Below are 24,666 nucleotides of genomic sequence, written 5' to 3'. Positions count from 1 at the left end.
TCTAACAAGAAATAAAAAGTAGACACGTTTATGAAATTAATTAATCAATTTCACCTTTCATAGTGTACGAGTTTGAGATAGTTGAGCGCAAAATTACTTTTTAAAGTTTCAGTCACTCTGCTCTAAACTTAAGAATATTTTATGCAGTTTTAAAATCTAATTTAAATTTTATGCATATTAGAAATATTTTCTCGATAATAGTATGTTTGGTGCATATACCAAGTAACTATTTTTGTATCAGGTAAAGTTTGGGATATATTACTGGTGCAACTTCAAAGCAGTCCGCCTTTGCTTTCCACTGCCACTACCGCGCGCCGTTGCTCGTCTAAACCCTCCGCCGCGATTTTCTCTCCTATTTGGAGCTCAGGTCAGTGAAAGTAGTTTCCTTTACCTCCGTTCACAACTATTCTTATCAAAGCCTGCACATTCCCATGGCGGACCTTCATCGGAAAACTTTCGGCCCACTTTTTCTTTTGAAGCATATTCCATAACACATATGATTAGACTGAAGCATAGTTTGTGGAAGTGAGTGCGTGTGTCTGTGTTATTTTTTTTTTGGATGTTAAATTTTCAAGTGGTTAAATCTATTTCTTTGTCTGATCTGGAAGAAGATGTCCACCAGCATTCACTTCAAAGCAGTGTGTCATTTCTAGGTTTCGCTCCTCTTTTTTTTCCCGATGAGAAGGGTTCTTCTTTATCCGTATACCATGTATTCTTAACTTATTTCATATGACATCTTAAATTTTGGAACAGATATCTTGTACTCATACTGGAACCCAAAAAATAGACAGTGGGACCTGGATGTTGCGGAAGCCAAATGTATATAGTGTGAATAAGTCACAACTACTATACCAAAAATTATGACAGTCACCAAATAATAAATAAGACAATAAAACAACAATAAAGGAAACACCAGAATTTACGAGGTTCGGCTAATTTTGCCTACTCCTCGGACGCAACCAATATTTTATTTCACTCCAAAAATACAAGTGAAATAATACTAAAGAGAGAAGATACAAATGCCTTAAACAGATGAGAAGGCAAATGAGAGGTGTGTTTAAATCCTAAACATTAGGCCTTCTTTTATACGGGGAAAATCCCCCCCAAACTCAACTCCCAACCGATGTGGGACTTTGGCATTTTGCCAAACTTCAACAAATCTCCACCTTGGCAAAATTCCACATTTTCAATTATCTCTCAATAACAAATTTTGGTTGTGTCTTCATCTTCAATCTTCAGTGTTCAACAATGTTGATCAAATCCAAACAATGTTGAAACTTGATCGCAGTCACCACCTTAGTCAGCATATCAGCAGGATTCTCCGTAATATGAATTTTCTTCACTGTGACTCATCCTTCTTCTATGATTTCTCGTACGAAATGATACCGAACATCAATATGCTTCGTCCTTGCATGATAAACTTGGTTCTTCGCTAATTGAATAGCACTTTGACTATCACAAAAAATTGTGATACCTTTTTGTTCAACACCAAGCTCCTTTAGCAATCCTTGAAGCCAAATTGCCTCCTTCACAGCCTCTGTAATAGCCATGTACTCTGCCTCTGTTGTAGACAAAGCAACTGTTGACTGCAAAGTAGACTTCCAACTAACTGGTGCCTTTGCAAAAGTAAACACATAACCAGTAGTTGATCTTCGTTTGTCCAGATCACCCGCAAAATCTGAGTCACAATATACAACTACAGACTGATTGTCTTCCTGCTCAAAAACTAACCCGACATCTACAATATTATGAATATACCGTAGAATCCACTTCACAGCTTGGCAATGCTCCTTCCCTGGATTGTGCATATATCTGCTAATAACTCCAACAGCTTGTGAAATGTCAGACCTTGTGCAAACCATTGCATACATCAAGCTACCAACATCATTTGCGTATGGTACCTTTGACATATACTCTCGTTCAGCTTCATCCATTGGCGACATAGTAGTACTTAGCTTAAAATGGGAAGCAAGTGGAGTACAACTTGCCTAGTCTTGTCATCTATGCCAAAACGTTGAAGTACTCTCTTCAAATATTCCTTTTGAGATAAACAGAGTTTCTTTGAACGTCTATCTCTAATTATTTCCATGCCAAGAATTTTCTTTGCCTCACCCAAATCCTTCATCTCGAACTCCTTCTTCAGTTGAATCTTCAACTTATCAATTTCTTCCAAATTCTTGGAAGCTATCAACATATCATCAACATATAGGAGAAGATATACAAAGGAACCATCTTTAAGCTTGTGCAAATACACACAATGATCGTATTTGCTTCTCTTGTACCCTTGCCGCAACATAAACTCGTCAAATCGCTTGTACCATTGTCTAGAAGATTGTTTCAATCCGTACAACGATTTTTCAAGTTTGCATACCATATTTTCTTTTCCAGCAACTTTGAATCCTTCTGGCTGAGTCATGTAGATTTCCTCCTCCAAGTTTCCATGTAAAAACGCAGTTTTTACATCCATCTGAACTAGTTCCAAATCCAATTGTGCTACCAAAGCCAACATAATTCTAATGGAGGAATGTTTTACAACTGGAGAAAACACTTCATTGTAATCAATTCCCTCCTTTTGAGCATATCCTTTGGCCACCAATCTTGCTTTGTAGCGAACATCTACTTGGTTAGGAAATCCTTCCTTCTTTGCAAATACCCATTTGCACCCAATTGCTTTCTTCCCTTCGGGAGATTGGCCAATCTCCATGTATGATTCTGATGAAGGGACTGTATTTCATCATTCATGGAAATCCTCCACTTATCTTCTTCTGAACTTTGGACAACGTCTTTATAAGTAGTAGGAACATCATCAGCTACAATTGAGGTTGCACAAGCAACCGTCTCTATGAGACGAACAAGTTTCGTTATTGTTCTTTTTGGCCTGCTGGTTGCTATTGATTCAACTTGTTGTTGAGGTTCCTGAGTTGGAATCTCCTCTACTGGCTCTCCTTCCAGAGGGTAATCTTCATTTGTTTCCTCCTCTGCTTCTTGTGTAGGAAAAATAAATTTTTCCTCAAACTCCACCTGCTTAGAAGCACCTTCATTTTGTTTGGTATCTTCTGTTACCTTATTTACCATAGCAGATTCATCAAAGGTAACATCCCTGCTGAATATTACTTTCTTTGTCATAGGACACCATAAGCGATATCCTTTGACTCCAGAAGTAATTCCCATAAAATAGTCTTCTTTGCCCTTGGATCCAATTTTGACTCTGTCACATGATAATATGCAGTTGAGCCAAACACGTGCAAAGAGTCATAATCTACAACAGACTTTCCATACCATTTTTCAAATGGTGTCTTGCCATCAATAGCAGCAGATGGTAAGCGATTAATGAGGTGGCATGCATATGTAACTGCCTCAGCCCAAAATTCTTTGCCCAAGCCAGCATTGGACAACATACACCGTACCTTCTCCAGCAAGGTCCGGTTCATACGTTCTGCCACTCCATTCTGTTGTGGTGTATGTCTAACAGTGAAGTGTCGGACGATGCCATCATTTTCACAGACCTTATTGAAATGATCATTTTTGTATTCACCTCCATTGTCTGTGCGAATACACTTGATCCTCTTGCCTGTTTGATTCTCCACCATCGTCTTCCATTTGAGAAAAATTCCCAACATTTCATCTTTGCTCTTCATTGCATACACCCATACTCTTCGGGAAAAATCATCAACAAAGGTTACAAAATAGTGCTTCCCACCCAATGAAGGTGTTTTGGAAGGACCCCAAACATCAGAGTGTACATAATCCAAAATGCCTTTAGTATTATGGATCGTTGTACCAAATTTAACCCTTGTCTGTTTCCCTTTAACACAATGCTCACAAAACTCCAAGTTGCAAGCCTTGACTCCTTTTAACAACCCTTGATCTGATAGAGTTTTCAAGGATTTTCCTCCAGCATGTCCCAAGCGCATGTGTTATAGCTTGGTTGCTTCTGCCTTTTTGTCGTTACTGGATGTCACTGTCGCTGTCCCAATAACTGTACTGCCACGATAGCGGTACATATTATTATTCTTCCGATTAGCCTTCATTACCACTAGTGCACCGGAGCATACTCTCATCACTCCATTTTCTGCAATGATTTTGAACCCTTTTGATTCAAGGGCTCCCACAGAGATGAGATTCTTCTTCAAATCTGGTACATATCGAACATCTGTTAATGTTCTAATCATTCCATCGTGGTTTCTTAATCGTATTGAACCAATCCCATATGAGGTAAGAGGGCTGTTATCCGCTGTGTGAATAATTTCATATTCTCCTTCTTGAAAATCCACGAACCAGTCCCTGTTGGAACACATATGATAGTTACAAGCCGAGTCCATCAACCATATGTCTGATGATGTTGATGACTCTGTTGTAACTAATGAGAAGTCTGAATCATCACAATCAGCTACATTTGAATCCATAATGGCCTTTCCATTATTATATTTGGCCTTATTCTTCAACTTCGGACAGTCTTTCTTCCAATGCCCTTTTTCTCGACAAAAGGCACATTCATCTTTGTTGGGTCTGGATCTTGACTTGGATCTTCCCTTCTTTGTCCTCGTTTGATTTTGAGGACGACCCCTCACAAATAGTGCTTCTCCTTCTCCGCCCTTCTGTTTTTCTCGCTTTCTTTGTTCATAGCTGTACAAAGCCGAACAAACTTCTCTGAGAGAAACTTCGTCATTTCCATGGAGTAGAGTAGTTTCAAGGTGTTCGTACTCATCAGGAAGTGACGCCAACAACATCAAGGCCAAATCACCATCATCATAAGTTGTATCCATATTTTGCAAATCTGTGACCAACTTATTGAAACTGGTGATATGTTCATTCATCGTGGTACCAGGAACATAGGTGAAGTGAAACAGTCTCTTCTTCATGTACAATTTATTTTGACTGTTTTTCTTCAAAAATTTATCCTCTAGTGCTTTCCATAATTTACTTGCAGAAGTTTCCTTTGTGTATGGATATTTCTGCTCTCTAGCAAGGTAGGATCGAATGGTACCGCAAGCAACACGGTTGATAATTCTCCAATCTTCTTCTCCAATAACATCTGGTTTCTTTTCTTCAATGGCCAGATCTAGCCCTTGTTGAAAAAGGACATCTAGAATCTTGTCTTGCCACATCCCAAAATGTCCGGACCCGTCAAATATTTCTACCGCAAATTTCGCATTTGACACAATTCTTGTCATAAGCGAAGATGCCAATGATGACGTGTTGTTGACACTTGATGTAGATTCTTCTTGTTTATTGTCTCCCATATTTGACACAAATATTATTTAATAGCTGACGACACAAATCAAGATTATTTCCTTTCTGATGTAGAAGATCAGACTAAGCTGCAACCACAGAGCATACTCAGACAGAACCTTGACTCAGTTACCAAGATAAATCTTTTCTGATGTGGAAGATCGGACTATGCTGCAACCACAGAGTATACTTAGACAGTACCTTGGCTCTGATACCAATTGTTGCGGAAGCCAAATGTATATAGTGTGAATAAGTCACAACTACTATATCAAAAATTATGACAGCCACCAAATAATAAATAAGACAATAAAACAACAATAAAGGAAACACCAGAATTTACGAGGTTCGGCTAATTTTGCCTACTCCTCGGACACAACCAATATTTTATTCCACTCCAAAAATACAAGTGAAATAATACTAAAGAGAGAAGATACAAATGCCTTAAACAGATGAGAAGGCAAATGAGAGGTGTGTTTAAATCCTAAACATTAGATCTTCTTTTATAGGGGGAAAATCCCCCCAAACTCAACTCCCAACCGATGTGGGACTTTGGCATTTTGCCAAACTTCAACACTGGAAAAGATGACCCTTGTTGAGGTTTGCTATGAAACTCTCGCCAGCTCAAATTGTGAGGTCTGTGATGTTTGATATTTAATTCATGTCTTTATGTGGATAGGTTGGTCCAAGATTCTGCTTGAACCCAATTAAGATATTTGGTGGTAGCTTTGGTGGTAGCTTTGGTGGCCCCACCCTCTACGAGAATCCATTTTACGTTTCACCAAATCAGGTAACATTTATCCTCCGGTCCTTATTGTTTTGCTCGCTAAAACGTAGATTGTCTTATTTGTCTACAAGGCATTGGAGAAGAACTGGCTTATTAGGAGCAGATACTAAATGTTCTCCGCTCTTAATGTGCTTCCAGATCCGATCTTTAGAGAAAAAACAGAAGGCCGGGAAATATGCTAAGAAAGTCAAAGCCAAGACTAGGAGAAAAATGCATCAGTTGTCAAATCCTCTAGAAGTCGATGAGTTTGCTGATATGTGGAAGGAATGATGAATCATTGGCCAAACGTAGCAACTTTTTGGTTTTGCCGTTGTTTATTTTTTAATCACTGGACGCATTGGGAAATGAGAGCATCGCCAAGATGCTGCAGTTTTGTTCTAATAGAACTTATGTTTGCTATCCTTTTAAACCATCTTCAGATTGTTTTATTTTGCAGTGGGAAAGCGTTACACGGTGTAAAAATGCCCTTAATTTCATTCTGCAGTTTTCTATTATCATTTCTCTTTGCATCGAGACATGACAACTTCCATGGATTAGATGGTTATTTGCCTTTCCAATGCACAATATATGGCATGTAGTTTATCAGATGGATAATCAAAGTTCTGCTTTGAGTTGAATCCTTGTCACTAAATCATTCTTATCAAAAAAAGTAGACTCAACGTTGAATTATAGAAGGATGAACTGTACCAGCTTTGCTTCCTTTTCCAACAAAAACTAGAATTCTAGTAATAGTCATTTGAATTGGGGGTGATACCATATCAATTACTGGCTTATACATTTCTTTTGTATGGGGCTCTGTATAGTCTTCTGTTCAAGTACTCAAAATAGTGTTTTACATGACAGAGTAAAGAAGTACTTGCGCTACCAGGTTTCACAAGAGATAATTACAGATAATCGTGCTTCTAATAACTGTTGATTAGTTATCTGAAACTTCAGTTATATATAACATGTTAACATATATAAATAGTGTAAAAATCTTTACGTTGTCTCTTAGTGATTTGCCATACTCTATTTCTTTTTCTATCCTTTTTCTTGCGCTTGGAGTGACTGCCTGCCGATGAGAACACTAATTTAGTCCACACTGAGCAGCTGTGTAATTAATTAAATATTAGTATTATAGCTCAAAGATCCAAATATCTAGATGCGCAAGCAATTTTTTTTTCTCCTGTGGTTGCGTATCTGGATATTTCAGCTATAATACTACTATATTTAATCAATTACAGAGCACAACTAGCTTCCTCTGCAGGACATGAGTTGAAGTGAGTGCTTTAGGTGGATAAGCTTTGGCGCTCTCAACCTGGTTTGGATCGTTTGACTATTGGTTTCGCGTTCTTTACAATCATAAGCTCTAGCATGTTAAAAAGTATCCATTTTTTCCTATCTGCTCCTTGACATCTTCAATGAGTGATCTCATGAAATTGATGTAAGTCCAAGTAGCTCTGTCTGTCACATTTTTTGTACACAATTCATAAGCTATTAGATTTAGATAGAGTACCTTATTATAAATGGAAACACATGAAGTAGGGAGGTCAAGCTGCCCGAAGAAGCAAAAACATTTGAATTTAATGTCCTTCAGAGAATCAGTAGAGCTTGGCCTAAAGAAAATCCCTTTTGCTTTGAGTTCTGTTACTGATCGAAATGAATGAACAGATTTCTTCACATTTTTTTTCATCTCTAGCTCTTCCTCTAACTGAAGGATCACATTTTAACATAATATATTATTAGTCTACTATCATTTAATGTTTTCTTAATTAACAAATAAATTCACATTTCATAATTCAAACCGAGCTGCTCCATAGTTGATTAAATATTAGCTCAATGATCCAGATCTAGATCTGGATAAGATAAGCAACTACAATTTCAACGGATATAAAATCTATATTGCTCATAATTTCAACGGTCCAGAAGCTTCGTATTTGAAGTTTGAACTACCTAAGCCAAATTAACAAAAGAAGTTGAGAGACACTTGACATATTTTTAACAAATAAAACCCAATACTTCCTTTATAAAAAGCTGTATTCATTTTCTTCACCTTGTAAAAGATCTCAGCTAGTGAGTTCCCTCCCATTTTGGAAAGAAATTACAAGTCTTATATAGATATGGAAAGAAGCGTACCTGAGGCACCAAAGAGCCCCAAGAAGGCCACAATCGAAGAGGAATACAAGAAGAATCTTGAGTACATTGAAGAGGTGACTAGCAAGGTTGATGAGGTCCAATGTAGAGTTCTTGCTGAAATCCTCTCCCAGAATGCCCATGTTGAGTACTTGCAGCGCCATAATCTCAATGGCCGCACTGATAGAGAGACATTCAAGAAAGTCGTACCTGTCATCACTTACGAACATATTCTGCCTGAGATCAACCGTATAGCCTGTGGTGATAAATCTCCTATCCTCTGCTCCCAACCCATCTCATGAATTTTTGGCAAGGTTCTTCTCCCTTTTTTTTTTTCCTGAATAGAAATTAAGTAAAAAATTTATCTCACATTTTGGGTTGTAGGTATTGAAGTATGTGACCATACTATTGTTTACTTAATTATGTCTTCAACAATAAATAATATTTGCTAAAGGGGCAAATTTTGATGGACCACATGCAGTTCTGGCACGTTTGGAGGAGAGAGCAAATTGATACCAACAACAGAGGGAGAGGTTGGGAGGAGATTAGAACTGTTTCAGAAACTTCTGATGTCTGTGATGAGCCAAGTGGCTCCAGATTTTGGAAAGGCTCTACCCCAATTCCTCCTTCAATCTTTGAAGATTGTTGCCTCACAATTGAAGAATCTCTAAACGTCCTCTACCGCCAGGGCCGTGCATCTGATAAATCCATGGGGCCTCTGGAAATCAGGGTGGTGGAAACTGGAACTTTTGAGAAGATGTGGAATTTTGCCAAGGTGGAGATTTGTTGAATTTGGCAAATTTTTGTCCCACATCGGTGGGCTCTTAAGTTTTGGGGGGATTTTCTCCCTATAAAAGAAGGCTTAATATTTAGGATTTAAACACACCTCTCATTTGCCTTCTCATCTGTTTAAGACATTTGTGTCTTCTCTCTTTAGTATTATTTCACTTGTATTTTTGGAGTGAAATAAAATATTGGTTGTGTCCGAGGAGTAGGCAAAATTAGCCGAACCTCGTAAATTCTGGTGTTCCCTTTATTGTTGTTTTATTGTCTTATTTATTATTTGGTGGCTGTCATAATTTTTGGTATAGTAGTTGTGACTTATTCACACTATATACATTTGGCTTCCGCAACAATTGGTATCAGAGCCAAGGTACTATCTAAGTATGCTCTGTGGTTGCAGCATAGTCTGATCTTCCACATCAGAAAAGATTTATCTTGGTAACTGAGTCAAGGTTCTGTCTGAGTATGCTCTGTAGTTGCAGTTTAGTCTGATCTTCTACATCAGAAAGGAAATAATCTTGATTTGTGTCGTCAGCTATTAAATAATATTTGTGTCAAATATGGGAGACAATAAACAAGAAGAATCTACATCAAGTGTCAGCAATACGTCATCATTGACATCTTCGCTTATGACAAGAATTGTGTCAAATGCGAAATTTGCGGTAGAAATTTTTGACGGGTCCGGACATTTTGGGATGTGGCAAGGCGAGGTTCTATATGTCCTTTTTCAACAAGGGCTAGATCTGGCCATTGAAGAAAAGAAACCAGATGTTATTGGAGAAGAAGATTGGAGAATTATCAACCGTGTTGCTTGCGGTACCATTCGATCCTACCTTGCTAGAGAGCAGAAATATCCATACACAAAGGAAACTTCTGCAAGTAAATTATGGAAAGCACTGGAGGATAAATTTTTGAAGAAAAACAGTCAAAATAAATTGTACATGAAGAAGAGACTGTTTCACTTCACCTATGTTCCTGATACCACGATTAATGAACATATCACCAGTTTCAATAAGTTGGTCACAGATTTGCAAAATATGGATACAACTTATGATGATGGTGACTTGGCCTTGATGTTGTTGGCGTCACTTCCTGATGAGTACGAGCACCTTGAAACTACTCTACTCCATGGAAATGACGAAGTTTCTCTCAGAGAAGTTTGTTCGGCTTTGTACAGCTATGAACAAAGAAAGCGAGAAAAACAGAAGGGGCGGAGAAGGAGAAGCACTGTTTGTAAGGGGTCGTCCTCAAAATCAAATGAGGACAAAGAAGGGAAGATCCAAGTCAAGATCCAGACCCAGCAAAGATGAATGTGCCTTTTGTCGAGAAAAAGGGCACTGGAAGAAAGATTGTCCGAAGTTGAAGAATAAGGCCAAATATAATAATGGAAAGGCCATTATGGATTCAAATGTAGCTGATTGTGATTATTCAGACTTCTCATTAGTTACAACAGAGTCATCAACATCATCAGACATATGGTTGATGGACTCGGCTTGTAGCTATCATATGTGTCCCAACAGGGACTGGTTTGTGGAATTTCAAGAAGGAGAATATGGAGTCATCCACACAGCGGATAACAGCCCTCTTACCTCATATGACATTGGTTCAATACGATTAAGGAACCATGATGGAATGATCAGAACATTAACAGATGTTCGATATGTACCGGATTTGAAGAAGAATCTCATCTCTGTGGGAGCCCTGGAATCAAAAGGGTTCAAAATCATTGCAGAAAATGGAGTGATGAGAGTATGCTCCGGTGCACTAGTGGTAATGAAGGCTAATCGGAAGAATAATAATATGTACCGCTATCGTGGCAGTACAGTTATTGGGACAGCGACAGTGACATCCAATGACGACAAAGAGGCAGAAGCAACCAAGCTATGGCACATGCGCTTGGGACATGCTGGAGGAAAATCCTTGAAAACTCTATCAGATCAAGGATTGTTAAAAGGAGTAAAGGCTTGCAACTTGGAATTTTGTGAGCATTGTGTTAAAGGGAAACAGACAAAGGTTAAATTTGGTACATCGATCCATAATACTAAAGGCATTTTGGATTATGTACACTCTGATGTTTGGGGTCCTTCCAAAACACCTTCATTGGGTGAGAAACACTATTTTGTAACCTTTGGTGATGATTTTTCCCGAAGAGTATGGGTGTATACAATGAAGAGCAAAGATGAAGTGTTGAGAATTTTTCTCAAATGGAAGACGATGGTGGAGAATCAAACAGGCAAGAGGATCAAGTGTATTCGCACAGACAATGGAGGTGAATACAAAAATGATCATTTCAATAAGGTCTGTGAAAATAATGGCATCGTCCGACACTTCACTGTTAGACATACACCACAACAAAATGGAGTGGCAGAACGTATGAACCGGACCTTGCTGGAGAAGGTACTGTGTATGTTGTCCAATGCTGGCTTGGGCAAAGAATTTTGGGTTGAGGCAATTACATATGCATGCCACCTCATTAATCGTCTACCATCTGCTGCTATTGATGGCAAGACACCATTTGAAAAATGGTATGGAAAACCTGCTGTAGATTATAACTCTTTGCACGTGTTTGGCTCAACTGCATATTATCATGTGACGGAGTCAAAATTGGATCCAAGGGCAAAGAAGGCTATTTTTATGGGAATTACTTCTGGAGTCAAAGGATATCGCTTATGGTGTCCTATGACAAAGAAAGTAATATTCAGCAGAGATGTTACCTTTGATGAATCTGCTATGGTAAATAAGGTAACAGAAGATACCAAACAAAATAAAGGTGCTTCTAAGCAGGTGGAGTTTGAGGGAAAATTTATTTTTCCTACATAAGAAACAGAGGAGGAAACAAATGAAGATTATCCTCTGGAAGGAGAGCCAGTAGAGGAGATTTCAACTCAGGAACCTCAACAACAACTTGAATCAATAGCAACCAGCAGGCCAAAAAGAACAATAACGAAACCTGTTCGTCTCATAGAGACGGTTGCTTGTGCAACCTCAATTATAGCTGATGATGTTCCTACTACTTATAAAGACGCTGTCCAAAGTTCAGAAGAAGATAAGTGGAGGATTGCCATGAATGATGAAATACAGTCCCTTCATCAGAATCATACATGGAGATTGGCCAATCTCCCGAAGGGAAAGAAAGCAATTGGGTGCAAATGGGTATTTGCAAAGAAAGAAGGATTTCCTAACCAAGTAGATGTTCGCTACAAAGCAAGATTGGTGGCCAAAGGATATGCTCAAAAGGAGGGAATTGATTACAATGAAGTGTTTTCTCCAGTTGTAAAACATTCCTCCATTAGAATTATGTTGGCTTTGGTAGCACAATTGGATTTGGAACTAGTTCAGATGGATGTAAAAACTGCATTTTTACATGGAAACTTGGAGGAGGAAATCTACATGACTCAGCCAGAAGGATTCAAAGTTGCTGAAAAAGAAAATATGGTGTGCAAACTTGAAAAATCGTTGTACGGATTGAAACAATCTTCTAGACAATGGTACAAGCGATTTGACGAGTTTATGTTGCGGCAAGGGTACAAGAGAAGCAAATACGATCATTGTGTGTATTTGCACAAGCTTAAAGATGGTTCCTTTGTATATCTTCTCCTATATGTTGATGATATGTTGATAGCTTCCAAGAATTCGGAAGAAATCGATAAGTTGAAGATTCAACTGAAGAAGGAGTTCGAGATGAAGGATCTGGGCGAGACAAAGAAAATTCTTGGCATGGAGATAATTAGAGATAGACGTTCAAAGAAACTCTGTTTATCTCAGAAAGAATATTTGAAGAGAGTACTACAACGTTTTGGCATAGATGACAAGACTAAGCCAGTTAGTACTCCACTTGCTCCCCATTTTAAGCTAAGTACTACTATGTCGCCAATGGATGAAGCTGAACGAGAGTATATGTCAAAGGTACCATACGCAAATGTTGTTGGTAGCTTGATGTATGCAATGGTTTGCACAAGGCCTAACATTTCACAAGCTGTTGGAGTTATTAGCAGATATATGCACAATCCAGGGAAGGAGCATTGGCAAGCTGTGAAGTGGATTCTACGGTATATTCATAATACTGTAGATGTCGGGTTAGTTTTTGAGCAGGAAGACAATTAGTTTGTAGTTGGATATTGTAACTCAGATTTTGCGGGTGATATGGACAAACGAAGATCAACTACTGGTTATGTGTTTACTTTTGCAAAGGCACCAGTTAGTTGGAAGTCTACTTTGCAGTCAACAGTTGCTTTGTCTACAACAGAGGCAGAGTACATGGCTATTACAGAGGTTGTGAAAGAGGTAATTTGGCTTCAGGGGTTGCTAAAAGATCTTGGTATAGGACAAAAAAGTATCACAATTTTTTGTGATAGTCAAAGTGCTATTCAATTAGCGAAGAACCAAGTTTATCATGCAAGGACGAAGCACATTGATGTTCGGTATCATTTCGTACGAGAAATCATAGAAGAATGTGGAGTCACGGTGAAAAAAATTCATACTACGGAGAATCCTGCTGATATGCTGACAAAAGTGGTGACTGCGGTCAAGTTTCAACATTGTTTGGATTTGATCAACATTGTTGAACACTGAAGATTGAAGATGAAGACACAACCAAAATTTGTTATTAAGAGAAAATTAAAGATGTGGAATTTTGTCAAGGTGGAGATTTGTTAAAATGTCAAATATTTCAGATTCCCACATCGGTGGGTTAGCAATAGTTGGGGGGATTTTCCCCCTATAAAAGAAGGCTTAATGTTTAGGATTTAAACACACCTCTCATTTGCCTTCTCATCTGTTTAAGGCATTTGTATCTTCTTTCTTTAGTATTATTTCACTTGTATGGAGTGAAATAAAATATTGGTTGTGTCCGAGGAGTAGGCAAAATTAACCGAACCTCGTAAATTCTGGTATTCCCTTTATTGTTGTTTTATTGTCTTATTTATTATTTGGTGGCTATCATAATTTTTGGTATAGTAATTGTGACTTGCACTATATACATTTGGCTTTCGCAACATGTGCTTCCATGAACCAATACAAGACACCCCTTTGCGTGAAATATGCACCCTTTGTTGAGCTATTGAATTCTAGGGTCGTGTCCAGCTACTTCAGTCCCATGTGTCCAAAATGGGTTCCTGGCTACAAGAAATGGGACAACATGAATTGAATGTCAAGCTTCCAGTTTCTCTGCTTGTAGCTTCATTCACTATGCAGAAAAAAGACAAACCATTTGTGGATTATTTTAGTGAAAACCCGTGTAATGTTCTGAGAAAAAACAGTGTAATGTTGGGCGGGTTGGATGGGTAATCGGAAAAAATCCATTTTGCCGGCACTAGGCCTAAGACTTTCCTGCAGTCTCACTGCATAAGTTTACAAGTCTATCAAGTGAGAAACAACAATGTATCAAGTAGTAATACAAAATCAGCAGTAATGTTAAGAGAACTACTGCAAAAGTGTTAAAAGACTGGATTAGCAAACATTTACAAGCTTTAAAACGGAAGATTCCAAATTACCAGGGTAATATAACGGAAAGACTTGTAAGTTGCAACCCTGATTAAAAAAAAGACTTGTTGGTTGCAACCTGAAGAACGAAATAAGATAACCCTTGATCAGAATCAATCAAGGATTTGCTAAATTCTTTCAAATGTTTATATGTAAGCAAGCTTCTTTTATCTGTATAGTTGATCGTGTGAACATCATTTGATAGTTTACCCTTTTAACATATAGACCTCTACTTCTTCCTCTTTCCCTTTACAAAAAAAAAAAACTTGTAAGCATTGCAATGTATGTTTCATATAACACTGCAAATGAAAAGAAGATAGAGAGATTGCTGTCAAGACCTATCTTTAGCTTGCAGCTTAGAGTGAAGCAGTTCTTGCAACTCTGCCTTTCGAGCCTTGGACACCTCATATATATTATGTTTATTTGCCATGGAACTGAGAGGTGTTTGACTAAGCTTATAAGTTAAGTCAAACTGGCTTATAAGTACTTTTTGGCTTATCTACGCGTTTGGTAAAATTAAAAGTGCTTATAAGTTAAGTGCTTATAAGCCAAAAATAAGCAAAAAGCCATAAGTTGGTCTCCCCCAACTTATCAAATTTCAGCTTATAAGCACTTTAGGTTTGACCAAAATATTTACTATTCTATCCCTAAAATAATTCTTTTTAAACAACTCTTCGTATACCCAGTTTTTCAGTTACTTATTATTAATTTCAGCACTTTTATCCAAACACGTAACTGCTTATTTTTTAAATCAGTTTCAGCAATTAAAAGTGTTTTTCAGCATCTAATGATTATCAGCCTCTCTAAATCAGCTAAGTCAAACGGGCTCCGAGTTGAACCGTTTAATGAATTCAATATCTATGTTCGCGTAAAAAAATGCTGAGTTTAGTTCGCTGATTATATATTGCATACGCCTGTATAAGCTAGAACATGTAAATACGAAAACCACGAACAAAGGTAAATGAAAAATACGAAATTTAGTAAAGAATAAGGATTGTGCAGTACCGTTTTCATCTTCTTGAGAAATCAATCGTTCCAATCGAGGAATCAACATATCAAAATCATGCTTACGTGTCACCAGGCTGAGTCTAACATAATTATTTTCTGCAAAGAATCCGCTGCCTACAACCTATTATTTTTGCTTCTTGGAAGAAGACTTGTGTGCAGTTTTTATCTTCTTCCCTCTTACACTTCACCCACGCAATTGCTGCAATTGACATCATTTTTATGTCAGAACGACAAGCAGTACACACATCTGTTGAGAAAACTAAATGTATATAGTGTAAATGAGTCACAGTTACTATACTAAAAATTATGACAGCCACCAAATAATAAATAAGACAATAATACAACAATAAAAGAAATATCAGAATTTACGAGGTTCGGCCAATTTTGCCTACTTCCTCGAACACAACCAATATTTTATTTCACTCCAAAAATACAAATGAAATAATACTAAAGAGAGAAGATACAAATGACTTAAGAAGATAAGAAGGCAAATGAGAGCTGTACTTAAATCCTAAACATTAGGCCTTCTTTTATAGGGGGAAAATCCCCCCAACTATTGCTAACCCACCGATGTGGGAATCTGAAATATTCAACAAATCTCCACCTTGACAAAATTCCACATCTTTAATTTTCTCTTAATAACAAATTTTGGTTGTGTCTTCATCTTCAATCTTCAGTGTTCAACAATGTTGATCAAATCCAAACAATGTTGAAACTTGACCGCAGTCACCACTTTTGTCAGCATATCAGCAGGATTCTCCGTAGTATGAATTTTTTTCACCGTGACTCCACATTCTTCTATGATTTCTCGTACGAAATGATACCGAACATCAATGTGCTTCGTCCTTGCATGATAAACTTGGTTCTTCGCTAATTGAATAGCACTTTGACTATCACAAAAAATTGTGATACTTTTTTGTCCTATACCAAGATCTTTTAGCAACCCCTGAAGCCAAATTACCTCTTTCACAGCCTCTGTAATAGCCATGTACTCTGCCTCTATTGTAGACAAAGCAACTGTTGACTGCAAAATAGACTTCCAACTAACTGGTGCCTTTGCAAAAGTAAACACATAACCAGTAGTTGATCTTCGTTTGTCCAGATCACCCGCAAAATCTGAGTCACAATATCCAACTACAGATTGATTGCCTTCCTGCTTAAAAACTAACCCAACATCTACAGTATTATGAATATACCGTAGAATCCACTTCACAGCTTGGCAATGCTCCTTTCCTGGATTATGCATATATCTGCTAATAACTCCAACAGCTTGTGAAATGTCAGGTCTCCTACAAACTATTGCATACATCAAGCTACCAACAACATTTGCATATGGTACCCTTGACATATACTCCTGTTCAGCTTCATCTTTTGGTGAAATAATAGTACTTAGCTTAAAATGGGGAGCAAGTGAAGTACTAACTGGCTTAGTCTTCTCATCTATGCCAAAGCGCTGTAGTACTCTCTTCAAATATTCTTTCTGAGATAAACATAGTTTCTTTGAACGTCTATCTCTTATTATCTCCATGCCAAGAATTTTCTTTGCCTCACCCAGATCCTTCATCTCAAATTCCTTCTTCAGTTGAATCTTCAACTTATCAATTTCTTCCGAATTCTTGGAAGCTATCAACATATCATCAACATACAGGAGAAGATATACAAAGGAACCATCTTCAAGCTTGCGCAAATACACACAATGATCGTATTTGCTTCTCTTGTACCCTTACCGCAACATAAACTTGTCAAATCGCTTGTACCATTGTCTAGAAGATTGTTTCAATCCGTACAATGATTTTTCAAGTTTGCATACCATTTTTTTTCCAGCAACTTTGAATCCTTCTGGCTGAGTCATGTAGATTTTCTCCTCCAAGTTTCCATGTAAAAATGCAGTTTTTACATCCATCTGAACTAGTTCCAAATCCAATTGTGCTACCAAAGCCAACATAGTTCTAATGGAGGAATGTTTTACAACTGGAGAAAACACTTCATTGTAATCAATTCTCTCCTTTTGAGCATATCCTTTGGCCACCAATCTTGCTTTGTAGCGAACATCTTCTTGGTTAGGAAATCCTTCTTTCTTTGCAAATACCCATTTGCACCCAATTGCTTTCTTTCCCTTCGGGAGATTGGCCAATCTCCATGTATGATTCTGATGAAGGGACTGTATTTCATCATTCATGGCAACCTCCACTTATCTTCTTCTGAACTTTGGACTGCATCTTTATAAGTGGTAGGAACATCATCATCTACAATTGAGGTGGCACAAGCAACCGTTTCTATAAGGCGAACATGTTTTGTTATTGTCCTTTTTGGCATGCTGGTTGCTATTGATTCAAGTTGTTGATGAGGTTCCTGAGTTAGATTCTCCCTCTCTACTGGCTCTTCTTCCAGAGGATAATCTTCATTTGTTTCCTCCTCTGCTTCTTGTGTAGGAAAAATAAATTTTCCCTCAAATTCCACCTGCTTAGAAGCACCCTCATTTTGTTTGGTATCTTCTGTTATCTTATTTACCATAGCAGATTCATCAAAGGTAACATCCCTGCTGAATATTACTTTCTTTGTCATAGGACACCATAAGCGATATCCTTTGACTCCAGAAGTAATCCCCATAAAAATAGTCTTCTTTGCCCTTGGATCCAATTTTGACTCTATCACATGATAATATGCAGTTGAGCCAAACACGTGCAAAGAGTTATAATCTACAACAGTCTTTCCATACCATTTTTCAAATGGTGTCTTGCCATCAATAGCAGCAGATGGTAAGCGATTAATGAGGTGGCATGCATATGTAATTTCCTCAGCCCAAAATTCTTTGTCCAAGCCAGCATTGGACAATATACACCGTACCTTCTCCAGCAAGGTCTGGTTCATACGTTCTGCCACTCCATTCTGTTGTGGTGTATGTCTGACAGTGAAGTGTCAGACGATGCCATCATTTTTATAGAACTTATTGAAATGATCATTTTTGTATTCACCTCCATTGTCTGTGTGAATGCACTTGATCCTCCTGCCTGTTTGATTCTCCACCATCATTTTCCATTTGAGAAAAATTCCCAACACTTCATCTTTGCTCTTCATTGTATACACCCACACTCTTCGGGAAAAATCATCAACAAAAGGTTACAAAATAGTGCTTCCCACCCAATGAAGGTGTTTTGGAAGGACCCCAAACATCAGAGAATCCAAAATGCCTTTAGTATTATGGATCGCTGTACCAAATTTAACCCTTGTCTGTTTCCCTTTGGCACAATGCTTTTAAAACTCCAAGTTGTAAGCCTTTACTCCTTTTAACAATCCTTGATCTGATAAAGTTTTCAAGGATTTACGTCCAGCATGTCCCAAGTGCATGTGCCATAGCCTGGTTGCTTCTGCCTCTTTTTCGTCACTGGATGTTACTATCGCTGTCCCAATAATTGTACTACCGCGATAATGGTACATGTTATTGTTCTTCTGATTGGCCTTCATTACCACTAGTGCACTGGAGCATACTCTCATCACTCCATTTTCTGCAATGATTTTGAACCTTTTTGATTCTAGGGCTCCCACAGAGATGGGATTTTTCTTCAAACCCGGTACATATCGAACATCTATTAATATTCTGATCATTCTATCATGGTTCCTTAATCATATTGAACCAATGCCATATGAGGTAAGAGGGATGTTATCCGCTATGTGGATGACTCCATATTCTCTTTCATGAAAATCCACGAACCAGTCCCTATTGGGACACATATGATAGCTACAAGCCGAGTCCATCAACCATATGTCTGATAATGTTGATGGCTCTATTGTAACTAATGAGAAGTCTGAATCATCACCATCAGCTACATTTGAATCTATAATGGCCTTTCCATTGTGATGTTTGGCCTTATTCTTCAACTTCGGACAGTCTTTCTTCCAGTGCCCCTTTTCTCGACAAAAGGCACATTCATATTTACTGGGTCTAGATCTTGACTTAGATCTTCCTTTCTTTATACTTGTTTGATTTTGAGGACGACCCCTCACAACCAGTGCTTCTCCTTCTCCGCCCTTTTGTTTTTCTCCCTTTCTTAGTTCATAGCTGTACAAAGCTGAACAAACTTCTCTGAGAGAAATTTCGTCATTTCCATGGAATAGAGTAGTTTCAAGGTGCTCGTACTCATCATGAAGTGACCCCAACAACATAAAGGCCAAGTCACCATCATCAAAAGTTGCATCCATATTTTACAAATCTGTGACCAACTTATTGAGACTGGTGATATGTTCATTCATCGTGGTACCAGGAACATAGGTGAAGCGAAACAATCTGTTCTTCATGTACAATTTATTTTGACTGTTTTTCTTCAAAAATTTATCCTCCAGTGCTTTCCATAATTTACTTGCAGAAGTTTCCTTTGTGTATGGATATTTCTACTCTCTAGTAAGGTAGGATCGAATGGTACCGCAAGCAACACGGTTGATAATTCTCCAATCTTCTTCTCCAATAACATCTGGTCTCTTTTCTTCAATAGCAAGATCTAGCCCTTGTTGAAAACGGACGTCTAGAACCTCGCCTTGCCACATCCCAAAATGTCCTGACCCGTCAAAAATTTCTACCGCAAATTTCACATTTAACACAATTCTTGTCATAAGCGAAGATGTCAATGATGACGTATTGTTGACACTTGATGTAGATTCTTCTTGTTTATTGTCTCCCATCTTTGACACAAATACTATTTAATAGTTGATGACACAAATCAAATTATTTTCTTTCTGGTATGGAAGATTAGACTAAGCTGCAACCACAGAGCATACTCAGACAAAACCTTGACTCAGTTACCAAGATAAATCTTTTCTGATGTGGAAGATCAGTATGCTGCAACCAAGAGCATACATAGACAGTACCTTGGCTCTGACACCAATTGTTGCGGAAGCCAAATGTATATAGTTTGAATGAGTCATAACTACTATACCAAAAAATTATGACAGCCACCAAATAATAAATAAGACAATAATACAACAATAAAAGAAACACCAGAATTTACGAGGTTCAGCCAATTTTGCCTACTTCCTCGGACACAACCAATATTTTATTCCACTCCAAAACTACAAATGAGATAATACTAAAGAGAGAAGATACAAATGCCTTAAGAACATAAGAAGGCTAATGAGAGGTGTATTTAAATCCTAAACATTAGGCCTTCTTTTATATGGTGAAATTCTCCCCCAAATGAAGTCCCCCACTGATGTGGGATGAACTTTTGACATATTCAACAATATCAGCCTTGACAGAGAGGATATTCCAGATCAATAGGGATCTACCTCAGTAGTTGTACCAAGAGGATTTGCAACTTTGGACCTATTAGACGATTCATGGAACACCTTGCGCGCATCCGTTTTGTTTATGCATTCAGATTACGCATCAACGCTTTGCGGCAAAGATGAGTTGGTTAAATTGCTCCATTGTGGATGAACATATGCAAGGAATGGAGAAACTTCATCCTACTTACTGAAACCCCACGAAATAGCTTCAAAATGACTTTGGTACTCAGCCATAGAGGTCACCTGCCGAAGTTTCGCTAATCTCCCTTTCGCCGACTGGAGCCCTTTCTATTTAATCGAATATTCACCTTATCAGCAAAATGCGACCAATTAATTAATTGCTTGTTTCGAAATAACCAACAATACCATTCTAATTCTTCACCGTTGAGGCAGAACGACGCTATGGTAAGATTAACGCTCCGCTTGGAATATCCAAGACTCCAGATTCTCGCCTCAAAACCACCATAGCCGTGTCTCTGGGTTGAAAAGAGGTCGTAAACTTTTTCCCCACAACCTCCAGCAACGTGAACGAAATTTAGCGAGATCCTTAGAAAGGGAATCCTTCATTTCTTGAATGGAATCAACTAAAGCCTTGAGTACTTTTTGGTCCCCCATTAGACCTCTGAATAAAAGCACCAATAAAACAACTCAGATAATATACAAAACCAACTGATTGTATTAACACAACATTAACTGGAATTACAAAGCAAATACTAACTATAATAAGAACATTGCACAAGAAAGATAAGAAGAGAGGGGACGAAAATTAAGACTGATATAGAATTGATACCAAAGAAACTCTCCAACATCTTATTCAGCCTAATAATCCTGACTGACTCAGTCGTTTCATCAATTCTAGCCCATAGGCCCTTAAGAGTCAGCTCGGTTATAACAATAGTAACTCTTTTTTGTGGCTAGGCAACTTGAAGTATTATGTCTAGAAGTGGAGAAAGATTATGTTATTTCTATACTTGCATGTGTTTCGGTCACCAGTTGACTTATTCTAAAGAGATAGTAGTACCTTTAAAACAAGGGAAAAAAAGAGAGACATTATTTTAGCAACAAATTTTGTTTTCTACTAATCCACACACCATTTTGTGCTATTTCTTTCTCATATGAGCCTTTTTTGTTTCTCGTTCTAGAATTCTGCACTTCAAGTTTTTTATTTCTCTGCACTTTAAGTTGAAGTCCCGTCTTTTCTCTAACTCTTTATGGGCAGCATTTGGAAAATTAATAGAGCTTTGGCTCAAAGTGTGATGACCCAAAAAGTCATCTCTTGTTTTAGAAGTCAAATATGTGTTCCGAGGCCTTAAAAACCTCGTTTTGTCTTACCTCGATTTGTGTGTGTAGTTTGGGCGCATTTCCGGAAAACTTTTATGTGAAATTTAAGAGAAATATTGAATTTGGCCTTTAAAATTGATTAAAGTTGACTTCGGTCAATATTTTTGATAAACAGACCTAGACCCGTGATTTGACGGTCCCGTAAGGTCCGTTGTAAACTACGGGACTTGGGGTATGCCCGAAATCGAATTTTGAGGTCCCTAGCCCGAGAAAAGAATTTTTTAAAGAAAATTATTTGCTATAAAATATAAAGACTTTTTTTTTACCAAGCGGGCCCGGGGTCGATTTTTGACTTTTTGGGGAAAACATTGAGAAATCTATATTCATGCATTAGAATTGGTTTATTAGCATTTATTGATGTTATTAAGTAAATTATGACTAGATACAAGCGGAATGGAAGTGGAACCGAGAGGTAAAGCGGTATTTGAGGCTTGATTTTGTCTGTGGAATTTAGGTAAGTGTTTGGTCTAACCTTATCTTGAGGAAATAGGAGATGTGGTCTTATTTGCTACGTGGTAGTGTTGAGTACGACGTATAGGTGTGGTGATGAGTGTCTATACATTGGTGTCAAGCATGCCCGTGAGTCTTATACCATGATTGTTGTGACTCTAATATGTATTGTTCATGCATAAATTGATGATTATCAATGTTGAACAAGACTTATGATAATTTTTTGGTAGTTGACCATTGTTGAGTATTGACTCAAGTTGAGATTTATTTTGTGAAGTAACTGTTGAAACGATATTCCCTTGCCAGGATGTTATTGTTTCTATTGTTGATTCCCTTGCTGGGGCATATTGTTTGAGTGAGGTAGAGTGTAAAGCACGAAGGGTGATTCCGTACATGATATTGTGAGTGAGTGTTAATGCACGAATGGTGATTCCATGCCATGATTAGTGAGTTAATGCACGAAGGGTGATACTGTGCCGATATTGTGAGAGTTAATACGTGAAGGGTGATGCCGTGCCATGATTATGAGAGTTAATGCAAGAAGGGTAATGCCGTGCCATGATTATGAGAGTTAATGCACGAAGGGTGATGCCGTGCTGATTCTGCTATTTCTTATGGTGAGGACGAGAGTAAAATTACGAAGGGTGATACCGTGCACGTATCATTATTTCATTATTCCTATTGATATGAATATGGTGTTCTTTATGCTTCTCTACTAAATTTCTGTTAGAATTTGACATATCCCCGCAGCATGTTCCCCTTCCCATCTCTATCTATTATTTCCTATTATTATTGTTTTGTTTGTATATGATTTAACTGCACAGGTTTATATGTTTGTCATGTCCTAGCCTCGTCACTACTTCGTCGAGGTTGGGATCGACACTTACCAGTACATGGATTTGGTTGTACTTATACTGCACTCTATACTCTTTTGTGCAGATTTCGGTGCCGGACCTTGTGAGTAGCTTGAGGTTGCTGCCTTCAGTCCAGGGAGACCAAGGTAGATCTGCTGGCATCTGCATCGCCTGAAGTCCCCTTTCCTCATTTTAGCTTTCTGCTATCTCTTTTCATTTCAAGAACAATTGTACTTTTCTTTCTATATCAGTGTTTGTAGAAATTCGTAGATGTTCGTGAAATTGCGACACCAGATTCATGGGGTAGACATGTATTGGAGCATTTTGAATTGCTATAGCATTTTCGCACTTTATATCTGCTTAGCTTTAGTTACTATTTATTTCTGTTTAGGATAATTGCTAATGTGTTAATATCATAGTAGTTGGCTTGCCTAGATTTCATGAGTAGGCGCCATCACGATCCCGACAGTGGAAAATCTGGGTCGTGATAAGTTGGTATCAGAGCTCTAGGTTGCCTAGGTCTCACAATTCACGAACAAGCTAGGCAGAGTCTGAGGAATCGGTACGGAAACGTCTGTGCTTATCCCTAGAGGCTACAAAGTTTAGGAAAGCTTCACATTTATTCTTTCCTATTATGCGACTTGATTTATCAATGCTAATTGAACTTCCACTCTGGTCTTTCGCAAATGGTGAGAACACATACCGCTTCATCAACTGATCAACAGCCTGAGCCCCTAGTAGCAACTCCTGCAAGGGGTAGAGGCTAAGGCCGTGCTAGAGGCCGAGGTAGAGGCAGGGCTCAGCCTAGAGCTCGAGCAGCAGCACAAGCAGCGAAGCCTCAGGTATAGTTCGAGGAGGAGGTTCCGGCCTAGATAGTTCCAGCAGGGCCAGCTCAGGTTCCAGAGGGGTTCATCGCCACCATGGTACTCCAAGATGCTCTGGTCCGTCTAGTGGGTCTTATGGAGAGTGTCACTCAGGCAGGCATATTCCTTGTAGCACCAGCTGTCTCTCAGGATGGAGGAGGAGTCTAGACTCCTACTACTCACACTCCGGAGCAGATGGCTCCCCAGTTTCAGACTCCACTAGCTCAGCCAGTTAGGGTAGTCCAGCCGGGTATTGTAGCTTAGACTGGTGATAGATCAACTATATATGCTGATGCCTTATGGAGACTAGACAGGTTCACCAAGCTTTTTACTACCACATATGGCAGTATATCTTCAGAGGATCCCCAAAACTATTTGGACAGTTGTCATGAGGTTCTACGGAACATGGGGATATTGGAGACCAATGGGGTCGACTTCGTCGCTTTTCGTTTGTCGGGTTCCGCTAAGACTTGGTGGA

General features: G+C 38.4%; 1 protein-coding gene across 3 annotated transcripts; it reads left to right on the top strand.

The window, feature by feature from the left end:
- On the top strand, window positions 1-8,879 carry LOC107765661 (ribosome biogenesis protein BRX1 homolog 2-like). 3 transcript variants are annotated; one of them, XR_012709659.1, is made up of 4 exons: window positions 1-367; window positions 5,909-6,019; window positions 6,155-8,442; window positions 8,610-8,879. XR_012709659.1 is itself a non-coding variant. In XM_016584327.2 (3 exons), exons 1-3 carry the CDS (start codon window positions 5,815-5,817, stop codon window positions 6,284-6,286), a joined length of 258 nt encoding a protein of 85 aa, XP_016439813.1. In that variant the 5' UTR covers window positions 4,660-5,814; the 3' UTR covers window positions 6,287-8,879. The 3 variants fall into 3 exon arrangements, 1 of the variants encoding a protein (XP_016439813.1); XR_012709658.1 differs by having other exon boundaries at window positions 12-367; window positions 6,155-8,879; XM_016584327.2 differs by lacking the exon at window positions 1-367 and adding an exon at window positions 4,660-5,829 and having other exon boundaries at window positions 6,155-8,879.
- Window positions 8,880-24,666: the final 15,787 nt, after the last annotated feature.

This window comes from Nicotiana tabacum, chromosome 5, assembly GCF_000715075.1.
Source record: "Nicotiana tabacum cultivar K326 chromosome 5, ASM71507v2, whole genome shotgun sequence".
In the NCBI taxonomy this organism is placed as follows: Eukaryota; Viridiplantae; Streptophyta; class Magnoliopsida; order Solanales; family Solanaceae; genus Nicotiana; species Nicotiana tabacum.
Note: the sequence above shows the minus strand (reverse complement) of the source record. Positions and strands in the feature narration are given on the sequence as shown.

What these genes read in the sequence shown, in the direction of transcription:
- LOC107765661 (XM_016584327.2), top strand. An exon ending in TTTACGTTTCACCAAATCAG is followed by an intron (nt 6,020 to 6,154) that starts GTAACATTTATC and finishes ATGTGCTTCCAG; the next exon opens with ATCCGATCTTTAGAGAAAAA.